Source organism: Erpetoichthys calabaricus, chromosome 2 (genome assembly GCF_900747795.2).
Source record: "Erpetoichthys calabaricus chromosome 2, fErpCal1.3, whole genome shotgun sequence".
NCBI lineage: Eukaryota > Metazoa > Chordata > Cladistia > Polypteriformes > Polypteridae > Erpetoichthys > Erpetoichthys calabaricus.
Genome location: NC_041395.2, coordinates 230,085,908 through 230,110,332, shown reverse-complemented (window position 1 = coordinate 230,110,332; position 24,425 = coordinate 230,085,908). Strand labels below are relative to the sequence as shown.

The window sequence follows — 24,425 nt, the reverse complement described above, 5'->3', positions numbered from 1 at the left end:
CTGAACTTACACCTGGGGACCCCTTACTGCCAGGGAGCAGCACTACTGCCTGACTACCGTGCTTGTTTAATACCTGCTTTAATGCATTTCATCATGAAAATGATATCAAGTATTTATCTTAGCATTCTAAATTTTTAGAGAGCAGGAATACCATGAAATGAATGGATTCTGTGCGGTGATTGCTGCCTCCTCTTAGTGCATAGGAAGTCAGTTTAAGAAGCATAGTGATTAACGACTGGGTCGGGGAACACTTAACACAAAGTATTTGATGTGCTGCATTAACTTATGAGGGGGTTTGAGAAAATCTAGTAAATTAAACATTGATTTTAGGATGAAGTTTAGTTTACAACATTCTACTTTAATTATAAAATAAACTATGAGAATAAAGTGGAAATGTCGACTTTAATCTTGACATAAGCGTCAACATTAAAGTGGAAATGTCAAGAATAAAGTCAACATGTCGAGTTTATTCTCGACATATAGTTTGTTTTTTTCTTCCGTGTCCATATTTTTTTTTCTTCACAGTGGCCCTAATGCGCTTCCATAGGGCTATACCACAAACAGCATTATAAATGCAAGTTGCAGTTTTATTATTAATGTATATAGCTTAGCTTGAAGCAAGGTCCATATTAATGCAGGTAATGCAGGTGCATATTAATCCAAGTTGCACTTGTTTTATTTTATGTTAATTTGGTGAATACTGTGTAATGCACCTGGGTTTGAAGCCTTGAAGTAATGGTGCAACTATCAGTAATACTATTATGTATTTTATTGTTATTATTTATTAGTTTAAATATTATGCAGTTTAATGATGGTAAAATTGTTTAAAAAGTCACTTTAACGTGTCGGTGGACAGAGATTGTTAACATTAACAGAAAGTGTAGTTGGTTTACAAAAAATATTTACTATTTATTCCTTTTCTAAGACATGTTCAGTGCAATCCAACTTTTGACAAACACCTCTGGATATTTTACTAAGTCTGAATGCCTCTTTGGATGGTTGAAAATATGTTGTCAAAATCATAGTTTAAGCTTTTGCAAAATTTTGTTCAATTAAAAGGTTCTATAGTTTGACTGCATCTGTCATGCAATGTGATTCCTTCTCTTTAGTGCCACCCCCTTGAAAACTATCACTTTATGGGGCCATGCAAACCTGGATTAATACTTGTGTGCACATTAAAATGTCTTTTTTTATGATGTACAATTCTCATAACAGTCGAATAGGTTATTCTTAGCCAGTCTACTGCAGTAATTGCAGTGGAAAATGTGGTTAACATCCACTCATGCATGGGGAAAAAATACCGTCTAATACCGTGAAGCCAGCAGAATTTAGAAAAATACCGTGATATAGAATTTTGGTCATACCGCCCACCTCTAGTGTGTGTGTGTGTATATATATGTATGTATGTGTGCGTCTATATACAGTGCATCCGGAAATTATTCATAGCGCATCACTTTTTCCACATTTTGTTATGTTACAGCCTTATTCCAAAATGGATTAAATTCATTTTTTTCCTCAGAACACCCCATAATGACAAAGTGAAAAAAGTTTACTTGAGGTTTTTGCAAATTTGTTAAAAATTAAAAAACTGAGAAATCACATGTACGGAAAGTATTCAGACCCCCTTCAATTTTTCACTCTTTGTTATATTGCAGCCATTTGCTAAAATCATTTAAATTAATTTTTTTCCTCATTAATGTACACACAGCACCCCATATTGACAGGCAAAAAAAAGAATTTTTGAAATTGTTGCAGATTTATTAAAAAAGAAAAACTGAAATATCACATGGTCCTAAGTATTCAGACCCTTTGCTCAGTATTTAGTAGAAGCACTCTTTTCAGGTAATACAGCCATGAGTCTTCTTGGGAAAGATGCAACAAGTTTTTCACACCTGGATTTGGGGATCCTCTGCCATTCCTCCTTGCAGATCCTCTCCAGTTCTGTCAGGTTGGATGGTAAACGTTGGTGGACAGCCATTTTTAGGTCTCTCCAGAGATGCTCAATTGGGTACCCACTGTACATAAGTATTCATAGCTTTTGCTCAATACTTTGTCGATGCACCTTTGGCAGCAATTACAGCCTCAAGTCTTTTTGAATATGATGCCACAAGTTTGGTACACCTATCCTTGGCCAGTTTCTCCCATTCCTTCTTTGCAGCACCTCTCAAGCTCCATCAGGTTGGATGAGAAGCGTCGGTGCACAGCCATTTTAAGATCTCTCCAGAGATGTTCAATCAGATTCAAGTCTGGGCTCTGGCTGGGCCACTCAAGGACATTCACAGAGTTGTCCTGAAGCCACTCCTTTGATATCTTGGCTGTGTGCTTAGGGTCGTTGTCCTGCTGAAAGATGAACCGTCGCCCCAGTCTAAGGTCAAGAGCACTCTGGAGCAGGTTTTCATCCAGGATGTCTCTGTACATTGCTGCAGTCATCTTTCCCTTTATCCTGACTAGTCTCCCAATCCCTGCCGCTGAAAAACATCACCACAGCATGATGCTGCCACCACCATGCTTCACTGTAGGGGATGGTATTGGCCTGGTGATGAGCGGTGCCTGGTTTCCTCCAAACGTGACGCCTGGCATTCACACCAAAGAGTTCAATCTTTGTCTCATCATACCAGAGAATTTTCTTTCTCATGGTCTGAGAGTCCTTCAGGTGCCTTTTACTAAGGAGTGGCTTCCGTCTGGCCACTTTACCATACAGGTCTGATTGGTGGATTGCTGAAGAGATGGTTTTCCTTCTGGAAGGTGGTTCTCTCTCCACAGAGGACCTCTGGAGCTCTGACAGAGTGACCATCGGGTTCGTGGTCACCTTCCTGACTTAGGCCCTTCTCCCCCGATCGCTCAGTTTAGATGGCCAGACAGATCTAGGAAGAGTCCTGGTGGTTTCTAACTTCTTCCACTTACAGATGATGGAGGCCACTGTGCTCATTGGGATCTTCAAAGCAGCAGAAATTTTTCTGTAACCTTCCCCAGATTTGTGCCTCGAGACAATCCTGTTTCGGAGGTCTACAGACAATTCCTTTGACTTCATGCTTGGTTTGTGTTCTGGCATGAACTCTCAACTGTGGGACCTCATATTGACAGGTGTGTGCCGTTCCAAATCATGTCCAATCAACTGAATTTACCACAGCTGGACTCCAATTAAGCTGCAGAAACATCTCAAGGATGATCAGGGGAAACAGGATGCACCTGAGCTCAATTTTGAGCTTCATGGCAAAGGCTGTGAATACTTATGTACATGTGCTTTCTCAATTTTTTTATTTTTAATAAATTTCCAAAAAATATCAAGTAAACTTTTTTCACGTTGTCATTATGGGGTGTTGTGTGTAGAATTCTGAGGAAAAAAATGAATGTAATCCATTTTGGAATAAGGCTGTAACATAAGAAAATGTGGAAAAAGTGATACGCTGTGAATACTTTCTGCATGCACTGTATGTGTGTATGTGTGTGTATATATATATATATATATATATATATATATATATATATACAGTGGTGTGAAAAACTATTTGCCCCCTTCCTGATTTCTTATTCTTTTGCATGTTTGTCACACAAAATGTTTCTGATCATCAAACACATTTAACCATTAGTCAAATATAACACAAGTAAACACAAAATGCAGTTTGTAAATGGTGGTTTTTATTATTTAGGGAGAAAAAAAAATCCAAACCTACATGGCCCTGTGTGAAAAAGTAATTGCCCCCTGAACCTAATAACTGGTTGGGCCACCCTTAGCAGCAATAACTGCAATCAAGCGTTTGCGATAACTTGCAATGAGTCTTTTACAGCGCTCTGGAGGAATTTTGGCCCACTCATCTTTGCAAAATTGTTGTAATTCAGCTTTATTTGAGGGTTTTCTAGCATGAACCGCCTTTTTAAGGTCATGCCATAGCATCTCAATTGGATTCAGGTCAGGACTTTGACTAGGCCACTCCAAAGTCTTCATTTTGTTTTTCTTCAGCCATTCAGAGGTGGATTTGCTGGTGTGTTTTGGGTCATTGTCCTGTTGCAGCACCCAAGATCGCTTCAGCTTGAGTTGACGAACAGATGGCCGGACATTCTCCTTCAGGATTTTTTGGTAGACAGTAGAATTCATGGTTCCATCTATCACAGCAAGCCTTCCAGGTCCTGAAGCAGCAAAACAACCCCAGACCATCACACTACCACCACCATATTTTACTGTTGGTATGATGTTCTTTTTCTGAAATGCTGTGTTCCTTTTAAGCCAGATGTAACAGGACATTTGCCTTCCAAAAAGTTCAACTTTTGTCTCATCAGTCCACAAGGTATTTTCCCAAATGTCTTGGGAATCATTGAGATGTTTCTTAGCAAAATTGAGACGAGCCCTAATGTTCTTTTTGCTTAACAGTGGTTTGCGTCTTGGACATCTGCCATGCAGGCCGTTTTTGCCCAGTCTCTTTCTTATGGTGGAGTCGTGAACACTGACCTTAATTGAGGCAAGTGAGGCCTGCAGTTCTTTAGACGTTGTCCTGGGGTCTTTTGTGACCTCTCGGATGAGTCGTCTCTGCGCTCTTGGGGTAATTTTGGTCGGCCGGCCACTCCTGGGAAGGTTCACCACTGTTCCATGTTTTTGCCATTTGTGGATAATGGCTCTCACTGTGGTTCGCTGGAGTCCCAAAGCTTTAGAAATGGCTTTATAACCTTTACCAGACTGATAGATCTCAATTACTTCTGTTCTCATTTGTTCCTGAATTTCTTTGGATCTTGGCATGATGTCTAGCTTTTGAGGTGCTTTTGGTCTACTTCTCTGTGTCAGGCAGCTCCTATTTAAGTGATTTCTTGATTGAAACAGGTGTGGCAGTAATCAGGCCTGGGGGTGGCTACGGAAATTGAACTCAGGTGTGATACACCACAGTTAGGTTATTTTTTAACAAGGGGGCAATTACTTTTTCACACAGGGTCTTGTAGGTTTGGATTTTTTTTCTCCCTAAATAATAAAAACCACCATTTACAAACTGCATTTTGTGTTTACTTGTGTTATATTTGACTAATGGTTAAATGTGTTTGATGATCAGAAACATTTTGTGTGACAAACATGCAAAAGAATAAGAAATCAGGAAGGGGGCAAATAGTTTTTCACACCACTGTATATATATATCCATATTACTAACCGAGAATGCTAAACCAGATGATGGACGCAGGCACATCCGGCAATGGGCCGTAGCTGCAAAAAGACGTACTGCGCAGGCGCAAAAAGAGTCCGCGAGAGTCGGCTGAGGAGCCGAGAAAGGCGGACAAAAGAGGGCGAGACAGGCGGATGAGGGTCCGCGAGAGGCGCAGGCACAAAAACAGTCCGCGAGAGTCGGAGAAAGGCGGACAAAAGAGGGCGACAAAGGCGGATGAGGGGCCGCGAGAGGCGGACAAGACCACAGAAAAAAGGAGTGAGCACATACAAAAAGGAGTCACAGAAATGAGTCGCAACAAGCACCGAAAAAAGGAAAAGGCACATAAAAACGTAGTCAAACGCGGGCAAAGCACGAAACACATTGCACACGAAACTAAACACACCAAAAAAAAAGAACAGACGAGCGCACAACAGCAAGGCACGACCACACACCCTACAGGCACGGGACGGGACACACACCAAGAGGGGGATTCAACAAGCCCATGGAAGACAAAAAAAAGAACACAAAACCGCCCCACAGACCCTACAAGCAAGGGACAGGACACACACAAAGAGGGGGATTCAAACAAGACACAGGAACACAAAAAGAAAGAAGACGCTCGCGCAACAACAATCCCCCCCCCCCCCCAAATCAATAAGAAGTGACACCCAAAGCCACATATTTAAAGGAAACGTCCATATTAAACATACGTCATCTCAAAACCTTCACACTAGGCAGCATAGGTGGATCTCATTAAAATAAAGCACTATTAACCGTTCAACTGGAGAAAAGGCTCCATATTAACAGTGAGTGCGATCTTCCTTAATACTTAATACATATTTCGCACGCTGAGGAACAAACAAGTCATGCATACACGGTCACGGGTACAAAACGATTTGGATCGGATAACGGGACCAAACACACGAACACGAATGAAACAAAAACAATACACGGCGGCGCATACAACGCGCTTCGGAAAATACGTGAGAAAAAATGTCTCGGATCAAAAAACGCAAAGCTCAAGTAACCCCGTTACAGAGACGTGCCCAAATGAACAGACACATTGAACGTAGACGCATACAGCGCGCGTCTCAAACTGCTGCATCGAAACAAGCACGATTTCAAAAGAAAGAGCTCGCGTCTCAGACATACAAAAAAGGGAGCAAAGCAACGCGCATATGACCGGCCAGAAAACAAGCAAGCAAGACTCCAAAAGCAGAAAGCTCAACTGACCGACATACAAAAACGGACAAGGCACGATACAAACAATGCACGACATAGAGTGAAACGGACTTTGCGCAAAGCGGAGGCGAATCAATTAAAAATCAAAAATAGCGCGTCACAAATAATGGACATGCAACAACGCGGCACTCAAACACCACAAGCAAAACATGTTAACGGCAGCGAAGGCTACAACGGGCTTCTCACACAGCACAGGCAAATCGATTACAGCTCCAAAACAACACGTCCCAAATACTACACATGCAACAACGCGCCTCTCAAACGGCACAAGCAAAACGTACACCGGGAAAATTCATTCGGATTAATGAATGTCATTTGCAATCATTGTCATTCAGTTCACTTCCCTGAAGAAACAACTGGCAATACAAGTAATACATTTACACGTTGTTGTCAAAAGGGTCAAATTAGACTGCCTCCTTTACATTCATATACTGAATATCTACAGAACCTTCTAACTAGCGATGTACCTGAAAGTGAAATCTTTATTAACTGCATTAGATCCTACAAATCGGTATCCACTATGAACATTAACGGTGGCACTGCACGTGACATCCGTCTTGAAAAAATGTTGTTTATTGATGAATGTACAATGGCATGAAGTCACTTACTCAACACCATTCATAAACTTCTACAAACGTTTATGAATAATAATATTCGATTTGGAGGAAAGGTACTTTTATGAGGAGGAGATTTTAGACAGTGCTTAACTGTTCTTCCAGATGCCATGCACTCAGCTATTGTTCAGTGCACCTTAAAATACGCAGACAATTGACATTGCTTTCAAAAGATACAGTTAGTAAAAAAGATGCGATGTCCAGAACCAGATCATAACAATTGCTTATTACAACTGAGAGATGGTACACTCACCAATACAGATGGACTTCACCCACATATTATTACAATTCCTCAAGCCTTTATCTGCGACGACTTAGTTACAGACAGATTTGGAACAGCAATCTCATTAGACCAAATGCCCCTTTTAACACAACGCACTATATTATGTCCAAAAAATATTAATGTGTAAAACATAAATACCCAAGTCATTCCATTACTTCCTGGAGAGACACAACTCTTTCTAAGCTCTGACAAACTTGACTCTGATCACAACAATAACCATCTTCATTGACCTTACAAGTTCTGAGCTGGAATTACCTTTTACACTTAAACGGCGTGTACAAAGAAATTTTCCAATAAACCTTTACACTGTGCCACACACTTTATTGTTTGCTTTCTATTTGCATCATCTACACCTTCACACTATTCTATATCTCATTCATACATCATGCTCTTTGTCATTCCCAACACCAGGGGTTGGCGAGCGAAGCGAGCAGGGGGCGGAGCCCCCTAGTATATATATATATATATATCCTCTTTAATAAAATCCCTTTGTTCGTCCAGGTGTCTGTGTCTTCTGGTGAAGTGCGCATGCACTTTCGGAGAAAGTTACAAGCGTTTTACGGAAATACAAACCAGTATTACTGCGAGAGGAAATTAAAGGTACACAATACAGTGATTCATACTACAGCTACATACAAGCCAGTATTACTGTCAGAGGAGATTAAAGGCATATTACCGACGTGCACGCCTATATTACCGCCAGAGAAAATTAAAGGTATATTACGGACGTACAAGAAGACAGTATTACTGTCACAGAAAATTAAAGACACACAATACATGGCGGCAGCCCACGAAGAACGGTCAGCTCAGCAAGTAAACCAACAAAAGAGAGGCTGAAAGAAACAAAAATACAACCAACAAAAAGGAGGTCAAAGTCCCTTGCCATTTAATATAGACTGTTCCTACTAATGTTTATGCACTACTGTTCTAGCGCTCGTTATTGTAACGGGCTAAATGACTAGTATATATATATATATATATATATATATATATATACTAGAAGAATCTCCATGGTTTTGACAAGTTATGATACATTACAAACTATTTAGGACTAAAACCATCTTCAAGAAAGATTAAATTACCTTTGAGATGTTGTTGGAGAGGACCCGTGTGTCGAACCCATTTGAATGCAGGCCATTGTGTCTGCAGAAAGTGGTCTTTCCTAAAAGAGATTTCTGTTGTCAGTGAAGTGAATGTTTTATCTATCGCGCAAGACACTAATTCAGGTGTTTAGGGCCTGGAATCGACTGTAGGTTTCATTCAATCTATGCAGCAGGGGAAGTGAACTTTATACAATGATTTTCCAGCCAGGGTCTTCTTCATAGTTGCGTGACTGAGATGCGTGAAGATTGTCTTTATGAGTTCTGACTGTTAATGTCAAATGTTGCTGATGCTAGTGTGGATTATAGTTGATCCCAGTCGTCCTGCCCCTGTGTTTTTTTAAGGAATGTCTTAGTTGTCTTTCCACATCTTTAACTTGTGTGCATTGAAAGCAAGACACATTTTAAGGTTATGTAACCACAAGTTTAAATGACACAAGATCAAGTCTCTCATTATTGCCATATCATCACTGGCTTTGCTGGCTCCTGCTTGTCTCGTCATCATTGTCTAAAATAGGAGTCGACTCTGCCCAGGCCTGGATCTGCATGGTGTGGAGTAAAAGTAGCCAAATCAATCCCATACCCTGAAGTAGTCTCTATAGGGCAAACTTTCTGATCACTGAGAAATATTTGTCTGGTAAGGAGCTTGCTGTATAAATGCTTTTCACCACATGGCGGACTTAAATTTTAAATGAATACTGCACAGTACAAGAAATGTTACAAGGACCATAAACCCATATACTGAGCCAAATCAACACTGATGGTGGCTCCAGGGTAAAATGAAGAGTTGTCTTGATTGATCCATTCAAAATATTTACTTGAAAACCTTCATGAGTCTGGCAATTTAAAATTTATGAACTTCTGTCATAAACAGATATTTGAAATAGCCATAACATCATGGAAAAGGTACAAGTAATTTGGTGTGCAAAGCTGGTAGACAAAATCAGTTGACGTAACTGAAAGTTAGTTTACCTGATTATTTTACATGACACTTGAATACTTGTATTTCTTCATGTATTATATTTAGGCTTTTTTTGACTTTTAAGATGTCAGCCGACAACTTTAGTATTTTTTTCTTTTTAAATGTATGACTGAGTTAATAATTTAGATTTGTAAATTTCCATTTGTAATGTAGATGTTAAGTACAATTTGTGGTAAAGATTCTATTGAGCCGATTTGATTTGTACAATTTAAATTTAAATTGGTAAAATTTTTTGCATTTCTGCACTACCTTTTTTGGCATTGACTCACTTACAGATATAGTGGTCATTTAAGTAGACATAAAAAGATAGCATTTAAGTGCTTTGTTCTGAAGCATTTTGAGCATGTGTATGTAATAGTTGTAAATATTTACTTTTTTTTAAATGTCAATCAAAAAGGGTGAAAACGCTAGTCTGCATTTAATTAAAGCTAGCAAGTGCATTACAAAGACTACTTCACTGTGCTTAGGTAGACTGTTTATTAAAACATTACTTTGCTACAGTGCATTTGTGCATGATAAATGTGAGTCTTATTTAGAAGACTTAAGTGTATTATTAGAATATGTTGCATATGTGATTAGCTTACTCAAACTGTACAGAACACTGTAGCATCCTATTAATGCCACACAATTTGGGGCTAACAGTTGAGTAAGAAAATATGACTAGATTACTATTTTTGAGTTGATTACATTGATTTGTGGCAGCCGTGTGACTCTTGTAAATTTAACGAAAATGTGCACAAGGTGAAAATGTCATAACTTTACTAAGATCACATTTATAACTGGACACAAACAACTACATACTTAAAAGTATGTTTCCATTGTTTTGTTTTTAGTTTGACTTGGGATGCTACACATCGGGCATTAAGAATTTCAGCATGATCTTTTTCTGTGGTCTACATAAGTTGCAATCATGAAAATGTGTGGTTCAGTGTGTTTTTGCTTACTTTGTAAACACAAGTTCACTAACAATAAACAGAGCAGACTTAACCTTTATTAAAATTGATTACTTAGTTTAATAGACATTTTCAAATAGATCTTTAACATATTTTAAACTTTCTGGTTGTAATATATACAGGCCCTTTTATCTACAAAGGAAACAGCTTCTAGAAAAGATGATGGACTTTTTAAAGCTCCCCCGCCTCCCAGAGTGGTTAAGTCTGTGACGGTACCTAGCCAGCCCTACCAAGATATTGTAACTGCACTAAAATGTAGAAAGGAAGATAAAGAGGTAATTTTTTTTATGTTATCAACATTTTTTGTTTTATTTAATTTGATAATATTTTCTAATGTAGTGCATTTCATAGTATTTTTTTGGTTGTGACGTTAACTGAGTTATACTGTACATTAATTACATACATTAAGTGAGTTTTGACTTTTTTCTTCCTGAGTTTACTCCAAGCCATCAGATTTGTAATTAGGCAAGAATGTAAAACAAGTGGCCTCAGTTATAGTTGTTTTCCTGCCTGATCAAAGACTAAATACAGAAGCTGTGACTTATTTTATCTCATACTAAGTTTATTTCTGAATGGTAGTAATTTTATTTTCTCAATTTTTTATTTTAATAGTTGTATACTGTTGTTCAGCATGTGAAGCACTTTAATGATGTTGTAGAGTTTGGAGAGAATCAGGAATTTACTGATGATTTTGAGTACCTGCAGACTGGTTTGAAGAGCAGTCAGCCACTGAACACACGATGCCTTAGGTAATGAATACTATTACATTTGTTTATGTTTAAGTGCATGTTTGTCTATTTATTCCACTCTTTATTCTTCCTTATAGCATGCTTATTTTAGTGATTTATGTTTATTGTAGTATGTACAGTCAACTCCAAGAACACCGTTAGAAGTTGGTCCTGTTATATTTGATATGGAAATTAATTAACCCAGTTAAACATATCTTCTGTTGAAATTTTGCCATTTTAATAAGCTACATTTGAAATGTGTAATTGTCTCAGAAGGCATACTTAATCACCTCTATCTAAAATCATAACAGACAAATCATGCATCACACCTGCATCGACACCAACAGATTATAATAGAGTAAGAGCCTGACAGAGATGATGATACTGGTAAAATCCAAGGAGAAATTGGAAATGATGTGGTGAATAAAATTAGCCAAATTTAGAACAAAATAAAGTATTTGGAGCTTGCCTTAAAGATACGATTCATATCCTCACAACCTTCATCAAATAAAAAATATGAATATACACACTGCAGTCTGAATATAGATCTAGAAGGAAGAAATAAGATTGTGGCACTAAAATCTTGGGGAAGGTCTTGAAAAGCAAATCCTGAAATACAGTACTAGCTACTTGTTAGATTCACCAAACTATATGCATAGAGGGTCACATTTTGTATTGTAACTGAATATTGCTTTTTGTTTGCAGCTAGAGTCAAAGTAACTGTTACACCTGCACTCCCATATTTACACCTCTCTAGAGGTAATCACTCAATGTTGTGGAAAAAATTATGGAATCACCTTGTAATTTGCATTTCTAAAACAAAGTCTAAAAGCAAATTAGTCTGCAGTATAAACAGTCTAAAAGCAAATTAATCTGCAGTAAAAAGAAATGGCTAATAGACCACAAAAAGTTATTGGGCTTGGCTAATTGTAAGGTAATATGGTCCCAAAATATGAGTTGTCAATTGAAACTTTTGAAAGGATTATAAGAAGAAGACGTTTATAAGATTATAAGTAGAAAAGTCCAACACAAGGTGGCAAAAGATGTTGGTTATTCCTAGTCAGCTATCTAAAATTTAGTTCAGGTGTAAGCATGATGTCAAGATTATAAAGGGAAAACATACAAGTAGACCAAAGAAGATATGAAAGTATCTGTGTAGAGAACTCAGAAGTAATGTGCCTTGAAAATAGAAAATGCACAACAAAACAAATAAGAAACAAATGGTTGGTAGCAGGGATCCGTGTTTGTGATAGATTTGTAAGAAATTGTCTGCATGAAGTTAGATTTACATTTAGAAAAGCCAAATGAAAACCAGCACGAACACCTAAACAGAAGAAAAAAAGGTTGAAGTTGGCTAAAGAGAAGCAATCATGGAGTGTGGTATTTGGATGAAAGTGATGCTCAGTGATGAATCATGAATCTGCACTGGCCAAAGAGATGGTACTGTAGCATTTGTCTGGCGCTATTCTAATAAACCATTTAAAGATGACTTCCTGAAGAAAACAAGAAGTTTTCCCGACTCATTTATGATATGGGGTTACATGTCAGACAAAGAACCAGGGGAGGAAAATGGCATTAATTTAAAAAATGTTTAATTTGAGGTATGTTTCACAAAACTGGAATGTTCAGCAAATAAACAAAATTTGTGTTATATCTGTGATTTATTCGAAGCACTGTTTGATTTACTATGAAGTAAAAAAGCTGCGTTAATACCCTTAGTGTCGAGATTCCATAATTTTTGCCAGGTGTTGTATTAACCTCCTTAGCATTCGACCCAAGCTTCACGCAGACTGTAAAAGCAGCACCAAAAGCATTAGTCTCGAGTGTCACTTGGACAATGGTATAGATGTGTCTCACGTAAGACCTGATGATTTCTTGGGCTGTAAAAGTGCCAGCAGCGTTAATGTTGAGCGTTACTCAGGCAGAAGTACAGGCGTGTCTTGCATAAGCTTCAGGCCCGAGCGTTACCCATGGAATGGTGTAGACATGTCTTCTCCTAGCCTCATAATGGTGTCTTGTAAGAAACACCTCTCAACAGCAGTGATGACGAGGTGAATCTGTCTTCATGCAGTGAAAGTGAAACCAAAAGCAATTCTGATGAATTCAAAAGTGACTCTTGCATCACTCAAAAATGTGTACTAGAGAAGGCAAAAAAAAAAAAAACTTTTCAGATACTGGTACTAATACTGAGAATTTGAGTATCTGCTGACACCATTACCAATCTGACATTTTTTTTCTATTTTACTAAGCGTTAATTTGTGTCAGTGCACTTCATTTAAGATGGTGATCTAAAAGTACCATAGTCAGACTTCTCAAATAAAACAATTTACTACCCTACAAGGCGGTTAAATGCATCAGCTTATGACTGATGCAATACTGTTCCATTTTTTACTTAAATTAACTTTCACAAAAAAAATTAGTGAAGTCATAACAAAAACGTTAATTGTCTGTATTCCTTACTGTTATCAAAAAAAGTTTATATTCAGTTGCTTTAAAACATCAAATAAACTTAATCTGCACATGGATAGGTGCTTCAAGCAGAGAGACTTAACTAGCATTATTTTATTACTAACATTTTTGGAAAACTTATTTTCTTCAACCCTAACCCCTGTGGGAGTATGGCAGTCACCCACACCAGGTACTATTAACACTATACCTTAAGTAAATCATCATGCCCTACACATTCATCTCGTAGCTGGCTTCTTAATCCCATGTCATTAGGTGATATGAACTGTACATAATTCATCTCTAAGCAAATTGGTTGTGTTGGACAAATGCTTCCTTGCAGGAGTACTCTGTGAAACTCTTTAGTCTTTTTTAAGAGGACAGAAATAAATTGGAAACCAAGACGGTATCAGTTAATCACTGAAATTACCATAATAGATCAAGCATACGCCAGGTCTCCATATGAGGCACTTTATAGGGAAAGACTAGTTTTGCAATCAGAATTTAACTTCTTGACAACAAAAGAAATGGAACAGCTCATCTTTAACATGCCTGTCAGCATTCCCCTGTTGATCAAACACAGGAAGCTCTGCAGTCTACTTGTGACTTTATGCTATAGGAAGATAAGTAAATAAATCAAGGTAAATAGGTAAATAAGTGTTTTTATATAAAGACCATCAAAAAACATAATCTAAAACAGAACTTTGCACAATACCATGTCGAGCTCTGTAAGCTTTGCTGTTTCGTTGAAGGACATGCATGTGTTGGATGTCGCCCAACCTGTAGCTTCATCCAGGCGGTGCCATCTTTTGCCTTTATGCCTGGAGCAGTTGTGTTAGTGGACATTTCTTGTGGGGAGGGCTTCTGTTCTTTTTCTCTGATGTAGAATCCTCATCTGAGTTCACCTGTTATAGCAAGTCTGACAGCAGTGTCAGATTGGGGGGAGCATGAACTAAGTGTAAAAAAAAAAACCTTACAAGTACCATAAATTTACAATAGCTGTTACAGACTTGAATCAAATGTATGTTTTTATTGTATAATAGTAACAATAAGAGCAGCTTACTACTCAAAATGGCAATTCTAGGAAGTGCCCAGAATCAAACTGGAAACCTCTTGATTATGAGTCGGCAGTTCTTATCGCTGCACCACCCAAGCGGTCGTATCAGCGTTGTATTCTAACCCTTTTTTTTTTTTTTCTTCAGTTATATTCTTGAATAAAAGGACACACTTTTGTTATACTTGTACCTTTTGTGAAAGTATTTATTTGATATTTGGGCTTCAGTCTCGACACATTATCCACTTCATGTCAAAATTTTGTCATTAGTAGTATAACATGAAAAAAGTTTGTTTTAGGTATGTGTTCAATATTTCTTTCCTCACTTTTCATGTCATCCTACATTTACATAGATCGTTATAGATATGGAACACACATGAAATGCATGTGTTCCAAATAATATATTATTTACCCTGTACAATCCAGGCACCTCACACCCAGATAATTAACGAGGCTTGAGCTGGGAGAACTTTTTGTCCCAGTTGGTTTTGGCATTGATGGGATGGGATAGCATGCAGCTTGTGCTGATCAACACATTTACAAAACAAAAGACGCTGATGGAGAGGTGCAAAAGAATTTAAGGTGGCCCAGGATTGAGTTTTTTTTTTGTGGACTTCAGGTCTTCTAGTGTTAAAATTTTAACATCATTACGATAAACACAGAGACAAGGCATATAAGATCTTAGCTCAACGAATCCACAAGCAGGGAGTTTGCAATGCAGTAACAGAAATTACTAACATAGAAGGAGATAAAATCATTGACCATAAAAATATAACCCACAAACTTTCACTCTACTTCTCTGAAAAGGAGTGGAAGGCAGCCATGTATAGAATGCACTCTGGCTCCATATGCGCAAAGCATTCAGTCATTCAACTTAAAATATTTTATCAGTCACATTTATCTTATTTAAAATTGTGCAGGCAAATATTCAATCTATGAACTTTGCAGTCTAGCTCCAGCCTCACTGGGCCACATGTTTTGGGCATGCACCAAATTAACATCATTCAGCACAAAAATTTTTGAATGCCTGTCATACGACTGTGGTGTCACAATCACTTCTATCCCATTAACAGCTGTGTTTGGTGCACTCCCAGATGGGCTTAAAGTGGAGAAAGACAAATTGTAATTGTCTATACCACACTACTAGCAAGTAGACTTATCTTGCTCCGTTGGATGAATCCCACCCCACCTCTTTTAAGACAGTGGGTAACTGATGTTCAGTACTATTTGGGGGGGAAAAAATTAAATTCTAATTTAGAGGATCTGTTCAAAAATGCTTTAAATATGGCAGGATCTAATTAAAAAATACTAGAATAAGTGTATTGTGGGAGAAAAGGATATTCTCCCATGTGTGTTGTTTTAAGTTAGACATGATCATATAGAATGTCATTTTCTTCAAATACATTCAATAAAAAATAGCAGTCTCCTCAACTTTTTGCTTATTTCCCTGTATCTACACCTGATGTAATACTGGCTAGTATTAAGGAAGATCTAAAATAGAATTTCCATATTCTTTTTAAAAATAATTACCATTTATTGAGCTTAGGGAATAATGGCAGAGTGATGTTTTTAATCAAAGTAAATAAGGAATGTAATTCAGCCATTCATTAAAAAAAAATACTCTTAAATGTGTCACATGCTCACCACAATTCAATTAAAAATTTCAGTCTCATTTTTTGTTGAAGTTTGTCTGAAATGTACACAAGCCATTGTCCAACCTAGAACAATGTTATTCAGTATATCACTAGGCCAATTGTTTTTGGAATGCCTTGCACATATTCCAGAATTCTTGCCCAATCTGGTTTATTCTTTGAATAGCCTTGGGTTAGAAATCACTCCTACCACCTTAATAGTAATATTTAAAGAAAAATCAGATATGTTGAATGTGTGCTATGAAAAATCTGTTGTAATATCCTATACCATAGTACTTGGGTGACGACTTGTTTTGCTGTAATGGAAAAATCCCAACCCACCCTGTGTATTTCGGTGGAAAACCAATGTTCTGTATCATAAATCTATCTCAAATAAGGGAAAAATGTAATTATCTTGAAGATTGCATATTCTTAACTTTTTCAGAACTACACAAGTCCTCATTAATTTAATTCCAGTGTAAACATGCTGAGCCCATATTTAACTTTTCTGTTCTACTTGCTGTTTTATTGTATACAAAGAACTTTTATATTTGACTTTGTATTTGGATTGCTCTCATTTTTGGGTGGGTAATACATGATTTTTTTTTTTTAATTGTTTTCACAATATATGGTGCTTGCTAAGTTTTCATTTTTTGATTGAGTTGCATGCTGTTATAATCGTCCGAGAAGCCAAAAAATAACTACTGGGTGTCGTACAACATCAGTTTTTTTAAAAAACTAAATAAAGCAGCATTTGCTTTTAATCAATGTACAGTTTAAACACGTGGAGTTCTTGTTTGGCTTGGACTGTCATTTGGAACTATATAAAACACATACTGTGTATATTTAGCAGTACCTGTTCAGTCAAATATTTATGTTTGGTAAATATATGCTAGTTTTGTATGAATATTTGACTATGCATTATATCTGTTGTATCCCGTTATTTTCCAACTAGCAGTTTCATAAACTTGTTACAACTGTATAAGATTTGTGCTTAAAGTGTAGTTTGTGAACATTGTGGTTTTTTTTTTTTTTTTCCTTCATAGTATTATCAGCCTGGCTTCAAAATGTGCAATGCCTAGTTTCAGAATGCACCTAAGGGCCCATGGGATGGTAGCTCAGGTCTTTAAAACACTGAATGATGCTCCACAACATCCAGTAAGTTTGCTGTGATTGCTTCTGATATAAATACTAGAATAGTAATATTCTTGTAAAAAGTTAAATATTTGTACACAAGTATTTTCATTTTTGTAATTTTTTTTTTTCCCGTAGAATCTAGCTCTGTGCACTGCTTCGCTGATGTATATTTTGAGCAGGGATAGGTTAAATATGGATTTAGACAGAGCAAGCCTGGACCTTATGATCAGGTTACTTGAGTTGGAGCAAGATTCATCTGTCACCTTTCAACTTAATGAGAAAGAAATTAATAAAGTTAAAGAGAAGATTCGTAAGCTCTGCGAAACTGTACACAACAAGCATCTAGATCTTGAAAACATTACGGTAAGAAATTTGTGGGTTTTTTTTGTGTTATTTAGATAATTGAGTTGCTATTATGGGTAATGTTTTTTCTTTAGATTGTTGTCTAGGGGTTTCCATCTAACTTGGTCTCTTAATTACAAAATGTGTTGAATAAAGGTAAATTGTGCAGTTACACAGTTGTTGTATATATTCACTCAAAGCTGAACTTTCACATGATATAGTCTAGTGTGTTGCCTACAAACCAGAATATGAGATATATGAGTACACCCCACTTGAAAAATTTAAGGTTTTTATTAATCAGTTAACATCAGTACAGTTACCAGAATTTTTATTAAACATGTTTTATTAACAACATGAAAGCTTGGTTATGAACATCATTAGGAAAAAAATTTATTTTTTTCAAATAAGGTGTTGCAAATGAGGTGAAAAACTCAATAGTGTTTTGCATAAGTATTTTAATCCTCTATGCTTTGGAAGCTCCAGCTTTACACAAATAAGTTAATCATAAACAACACAAAGGTAACAGTCATTTGACCATATTTAAGCAAAATTAGGCACTATTTGAGTTCTTTATATTTCTCTGAATATAAAAAGCTCTCTTTGTAAGGGTCATAGTCTGAATTTGTTCAATAATCACTGCAAAGTGAAGACAAAGGAACATTCTGCTGATGTGAGAAGCAAAGTCATTGACATGCATAAGGCAAAAAAACTGAAGAGTTTGAATGTCTTGTTAAGCACTGTTGGATCCATCATCAGAAAGTAGAAGGTTCATCACTGCACCCAGGCAAACAGGCCATCCCTGAAGACTTCGACTGGTGAGTGAGGATACTAAAAATCCAACAGTCACTCTCAAAAGTCTGTAGTCCTCTTTGGCTGGAGCTGGAGTGAATATGCATGGGTCCATAATACCAACAGGAGGAGAAGAAGGTTAGGAGCATGCGCTGATACAGCTCATTGCCGCACCGACCACATGACAAACCAACTCAGAATCCCAGATTAGGACTCGAATGCAGCCATGCAGTGAGTGACACCTCAGCACCACACAGCCTACATGAGCTCTACATAAAATGGACTTCCATGGAAGGGTAGCAAGACAGAAGCCATTCTTTAAGAAGTTCCATATATGGCATTTACTAAAAAGCATGAGAGAGCTAAGATGTGGGAGAAATAGAACTTTTTGGTCAGACTTTAAAGAGCTGTGTGTAGCATAACACTAACGCTGTCCATACCTCAAGAAACGCCATACCTACAGTGAAATATGGTGGAGGCAGTCTTATGCTATGTGGACGTTTTTCATGTAGTGGTACTGGGAATCTTGTCAGAGTTGAAGGGACAGTGGATTGACATAAATACTGCACAGTGCTGCAGGAGAAATTGTTCCAGTCTGCCATGAACCTACAGCTTAGGAGATTAATTTTTCAACATGAAAATGACCAGTATTAGGCCAAAGCAACACTGTAATGGCTCAGAAACAGAAAGGTGAATGGAAATGGCCAAGTTAAAGCCCTGAACTTAACCTTGAGAATCTGTGGTACTAATTGAAAACTGTTGTCCAGAGGTGCCATCCCACCAACTTACATAATCTCTCCAAATTCTACCAAGATGAATAGGGAAGAATCACTCCTGAACAATGTGCAATACCGGCACATACACATCTCAAAATAATTAAGGCTATTATTGCAGTTAAAGGGTTCTCAACAGAAGTATTAATGTGTATGGCTTGAATACTTATGAAAACACTAACCTTTGAGTATTTCTTCAGTTAAATATCTACAGAAAATTATTTATTTTGACTTTGGAAATGCTATTGTTACAACATAAGAGTTCACATTAAAATACTGAATGGATAAATATCTGTATACATCTTTTGTCATGCAAAAAGACCTTCAAGGGGATTAAATACCTTTGCTTGCCACAGTATGTCTTCTTGAGTCATGGGAAACAGTCACCCCCAGTTTTGCTTTCTACTTCTTTAACTGTGTGAACTTGCATGGCAAATTTCCACAACTCTCCTTGTCACAAAATTCTCACATCAAGGTTTTAGCTTCCATGGTCAGTCTTGGATGTCTTGGAGAGCTTGCCGCAAGTCCATCCTTTTTGAAAATCATTTTTGCTACTGTGTTTCCTACTGGTTAGCAATGTTTTACTAATTTTCTTGTAGCCTTTTTTTGTTTAAAGAAATGCCTCAAGTTTTGTGACATTTCTCTTCCATGTGGTGTCATTGATTTCATTATTGAGTGGCAGAGGATTTTATTTAACTGACACTTCAGAGTGGTATTTAACTGGTTGTTAATTGTCGACAATTTAGCAGACTACTCCATGTTGAATTCCTATTAGCATCAAGTGTTACTCCTAAGACATTCTTTGGGTTGTACTCATTTTTGTGCCATGGCCTTCAATCATTATGTTAAATTCTGATTTTGTTTTTTGTACAGACAAATCTCATTTGCACCAGTAAATCAGATTTGCTGGACTGTTTTATAGTATACTAGCCAACCCGCGGCGTAACATACGCCGCATAATTACGTATTGATGGGTGAACACTTGCTGAACGACACAGTTGTCCAAATGGGGTGGGTTTGTGGATTCCACTGTGAGTGAATGAAAAGATGGACCTCTGGAGAGAGCAACATACAATTGTCCGTGACTGAAAGCGGGATCGTCTGTGACAATGGAGGCCACGCTGGTGAAAGTTATTTTGTCGGTAGGGATAAGTTTCAGCACTTGTTCATTAAGGTGTAGCGAGTCTTCATTGTTGACGCTTAATATAGCTTGTGTACTGAGTTGTTCCGGATTCACAGTTGAGAAACACTTTTTTAATGTCTTTTAAGCACAGGGAAAAAAATTAACGTGAAACATCCGTAATGTATTTTGCCACCAAGAAAAGTAACATTGCAACAATGCACGCTACGATCCGATCGCTGTAAACAGAAGTGAAAACAAAATCGAGGCCGGTGCATTCTTTAACTGCCTTGTAGCGCAATGATAGTGCTGCTGTTTTGCAGTAAGGAGACTGTGGAAGATTTTGGATTCGCTTCCCGGTTTCTCCCTGTGTGGATAGCGCTTTGAATACTGAAAACACCGGTATATCAATGTAATGAAGTATTATTATTCTTATGCGTCCAGCGCTCTCTCTCTTGCGCGCCTGTATGCGTGTATGTGTGTGTCGCTCGCTCTCTCTCGCTCGCTGCACGTGTTCCTGCAGGCATACCAGTAAGTGAATGAAAAGATGGAACTCTGGAGAGAGCAACATACAACTGTCCGTGACTGAAAACTGGTTTTGGCAGATACATGCACATCTTTTTGAAAGTTTGGCCCTGTGCCTTATCAATTGTCATCGCAAAGGCAAATCTAACAGGAAATTGTCTTCGTGTTAAAGTAAAAGGCAAATTATCCGCGACAAACAAACTGTTTTACACGCTGCATACCAACCCACGGCGTAGTATACGCCGCATAATCACGCTGCTTTTTTAATGTTTTTTAAGCAGAGGGAAAAAATGAACATTTGCAAAATCCGTAACGCCGCTTTCAGTAAGTACAATGCACACGCGTTTAATTTGTTAGCCACTTTTTGCCACCCGTCTTTTCTGGTTTGGGCTGCTTTTTAAGTGTTACCACTTTTGCATATTAAATCTTGAAATCCTTCGAGTAACTAATTAACTAACACCCACCCACCCAGCTTGTGAGAAAAAAATGTGCCCATTCTTTCATCATTTTGTTGCAGCCTATCAAAGACTTGCTGATCATGTTTTCTAGACTCAATATACAGTGGAACCTCGGTTCACGACCATAATTCGTTCCAAACCTCTGGTCGTAAACCGATTTGGTCGTGAACCGAAGCAATTTCCCCCATAGGATTGTATGTAAATACAATTAATCCATTCCAGACCGTACGAATTGTATGTAAATATATATTTTTAAAGATTTTTAAGCACAAATATAGTTAATTACACCATAGAATGCACAGTGTAATAGTAAAAACATTGAATAACACTGACACAAACACCCATGCTACCTGCTTAGCTGCATGGGCAGGCTCTCCCTCTCTCAGCAGCAGCCTCCCCAGCCAACCCCCCCCCCCCCCCCCCCCCCCCCCCCCTCTGTCTCTCTCTCTTTCTCTCTCAGCAGCACACGAGCCTCCCCAGCTTCCCTCCCTCTCTCTCTCAGCAGCTCACGAGCCTCCCCAGCTTCTCTCTCTCTCTCTCTCTCTCTCTCTCAGCAGCTCACGAGCCTCAACAGCGCAGGAGCCTCCCCACCCCCCTTTCTCTCTCTCAGCAGAGCCTCCCCAGCCCAAAGCAGCGCGGGAGCCTCCCCAGCCCCCCCCCCTCTCTCTCTCTCTCTCTCTCTCTCAGAAGCACGCAAGCCCTCTCTCTCTCCGTAACATTGCAGCAGTTGTATAAACACTTTTTTTTTTTTTAAATGAGTTTTAAGCACAGAGGGAAAAAAAGGAACATTTGAACAAATCCGAACTTTATTTAAATGCCAACCAAAATAGTAACATTGCAGGAGTTCACCATTTTTAATCAGGCAATTGACAGTAGTGGAGTCAGGCACAGAGAAGGTCAGCTGCTGAGAAAGCGTCTCGACTGTTGCAGGGCGGTGAAGCAGGTGAGACGCTAATGAAAAAAAGGCACAGGGCTTATTGGTTTTTAAAGACTGCTTCCTTCATTGTGTTTTAACCTCAGTTTTAAAGGATTGCGCGGCTCTCTCTGTCGCGCTGCCTGTGTGTGCCTCTGTCTCTCTCTGGCGCTGCCTCTGTGTGAACCAAGGTTCCACTGAGGTTGACTAATGAAAAGTCAACGTGGCTCAGAGCTGCAAGTGAACTGTGGCACAGACAAACAGAAATGACGGCATGTTTTCCGAGGCGTCATGTCCGAATTGGTGGGAGTGGCTCTGTGATTTTTTTTCGTCGTATCCAATGGTCTAAGAGTTGGTGGGCGTGGCTCCTTCCTGCGTGCGCCATTGGCGTCTTACTTGTCGGCGGTTTAGTGAATCCACGCCCCTTCCGGCGTGCTTTCCATGGGTGGCTACTTGTCTTCCGGCTTAGTGAATTATATATATATAGATGATCCCATAGAAAGTATTAATTGTATAGGGAAATTGATGATTTTCTGAGTAATGTTTATACTTATTTATGTAGATTATAGTATTTGAAAAAGGTGTTTGTGAAACAGTAGCCTTAAAAATTTACATATAGCTTTACTTCAATGTGGTTAAACTTCTGCTTTCACAAAATGTTTTCAGTATTTTGAGTTATCCATATGAATGTAATTGTGATTTTACTTTGTTCAGTTTTTAAAGGAAAGTACAACTGTTTTAGTGCAACTAGAGTTGAAGCTTTCATGTAAACAAAGAATATAGATAGTCATTGTTACTGATATTCTACTGTATAGTAATAGTGGTATGGTGCAATGGTATGGAAAAGTCCACAAATTAAGTACTTACATCAAGGCAAAAGGGCACTGCATTGCATACTCATTCACACAATTAATGTGGTCAGTTTAATGTGTTGAAAAATATTGTTGCATCCAGGGCAGGCAACGAGGCAATCATCTCATACTGATGTTCATTTTCTTGATTTATACATAATGATTTACAGTAGATATAGGGTAGTGGTAGGAAAGGGGGAGGCAGGTGTATGTTTATTGCATTCTTGGTGCAATGCTAGAGAAAGTCTCAAAGATAAAAATTGCACTCTTTCATTTCATGTTTCTGTACGAAGATTGAAAGTGTCAAACCACCTAAGTTCAAAATAAGTTATCCTTGAGTGCCACTGAAACCAAAATAAATCTCTAGTACTTCTGTATCTAACTTGCCAGTCTGCCAGCCAACTTACAGAGCTGTCTGTCCTAATATAATGACAAAATTTTGTGAAGTAGAAGTGTAATGCTTATCTCTACCTATTATTCCTGTTTGTAGTATCTTAGGTAACTTATGCAAAGAATGCCACATAATCATCCAAGAATACACAGTGTCAGTTTTTAGGTGAGATAGTTGCCACAGAGAACTTTTTGCTTGCCAGAAGCAAATGTATATAGCAGTGTTTTCCAACACACTTTTTGTAACCCAAGAAATCACAATTCACACCATGATTCTAGCAACTGCAAAAACATTAAATGTCATATACGTGGTAACGTATGGCAAAGCAACCATTTCAGTACACATATATATTTTACCTCATACAGTACACCCCCAAAATTCAGACTCCGCTTAATACATTACCTAAAAATAGTGTAAAGGTAAACCTGTATACTGTACTGCTATGTCTCCCACGATGCTGGAATGTAAAATACCGATGTTACCACTATATGTACTGTAACTAATGCAAGCGCGTTTCAATTTCCAGAAGCCTTAGACGGTGCAGCTCGTTTTGCCGGCATCTTGGGGCTTTAAACGTTAAACTGCCACATACTTGGGGGGTTAATGCATCCCTGGACGCCAAATACTTTTTTGCTGCACTTTAAGTAAATGTCACAATTAAAGAAAAGTGAAAATTTAACGGAACTCTTTTTTTTCATGCAAAGAGCATCACAATTACTGCAACACTGATCATTTTACACACTACTAATGAACTGCAAAAATAATTTTAAAAACTACTGGAACAATATGTACAAAGTGCAACTGACGCCATGGATGTAAATCACTGAGCCAACTGCGCTTAAACCGGCTGCAAGCAAGCACACAGAGGTAAGCACTGATGCTGGCAGGCTAGTCTTAGTGCAGCTTGGGTCACAAAATTGCACACAAATACAGGAGATTGTAGAGACAGGAACTTTATTTAAACATTT

At 38.1% G+C, this 24,425-nt stretch overlaps 1 protein-coding gene across 1 annotated transcript in view; it reads left to right on the top strand.

Moving 5' to 3' along the window:
* Positions 1-24,425, top strand: part of waplb (WAPL cohesin release factor b) — a 266,382-nt gene that overhangs the window by 129,958 nt on the left and 111,999 nt on the right. Inside the window, exons 7-10 of the mRNA XM_051922842.1 lie at positions 10,423-10,575; positions 10,913-11,049; positions 17,205-17,316; positions 17,431-17,658. Coding sequence (XP_051778802.1) covers positions 10,423-10,575; positions 10,913-11,049; positions 17,205-17,316; positions 17,431-17,658 — 630 coding nt within the window. The remainder of the gene's footprint in view (positions 1-10,422; positions 10,576-10,912; positions 11,050-17,204; positions 17,317-17,430; positions 17,659-24,425) is intronic.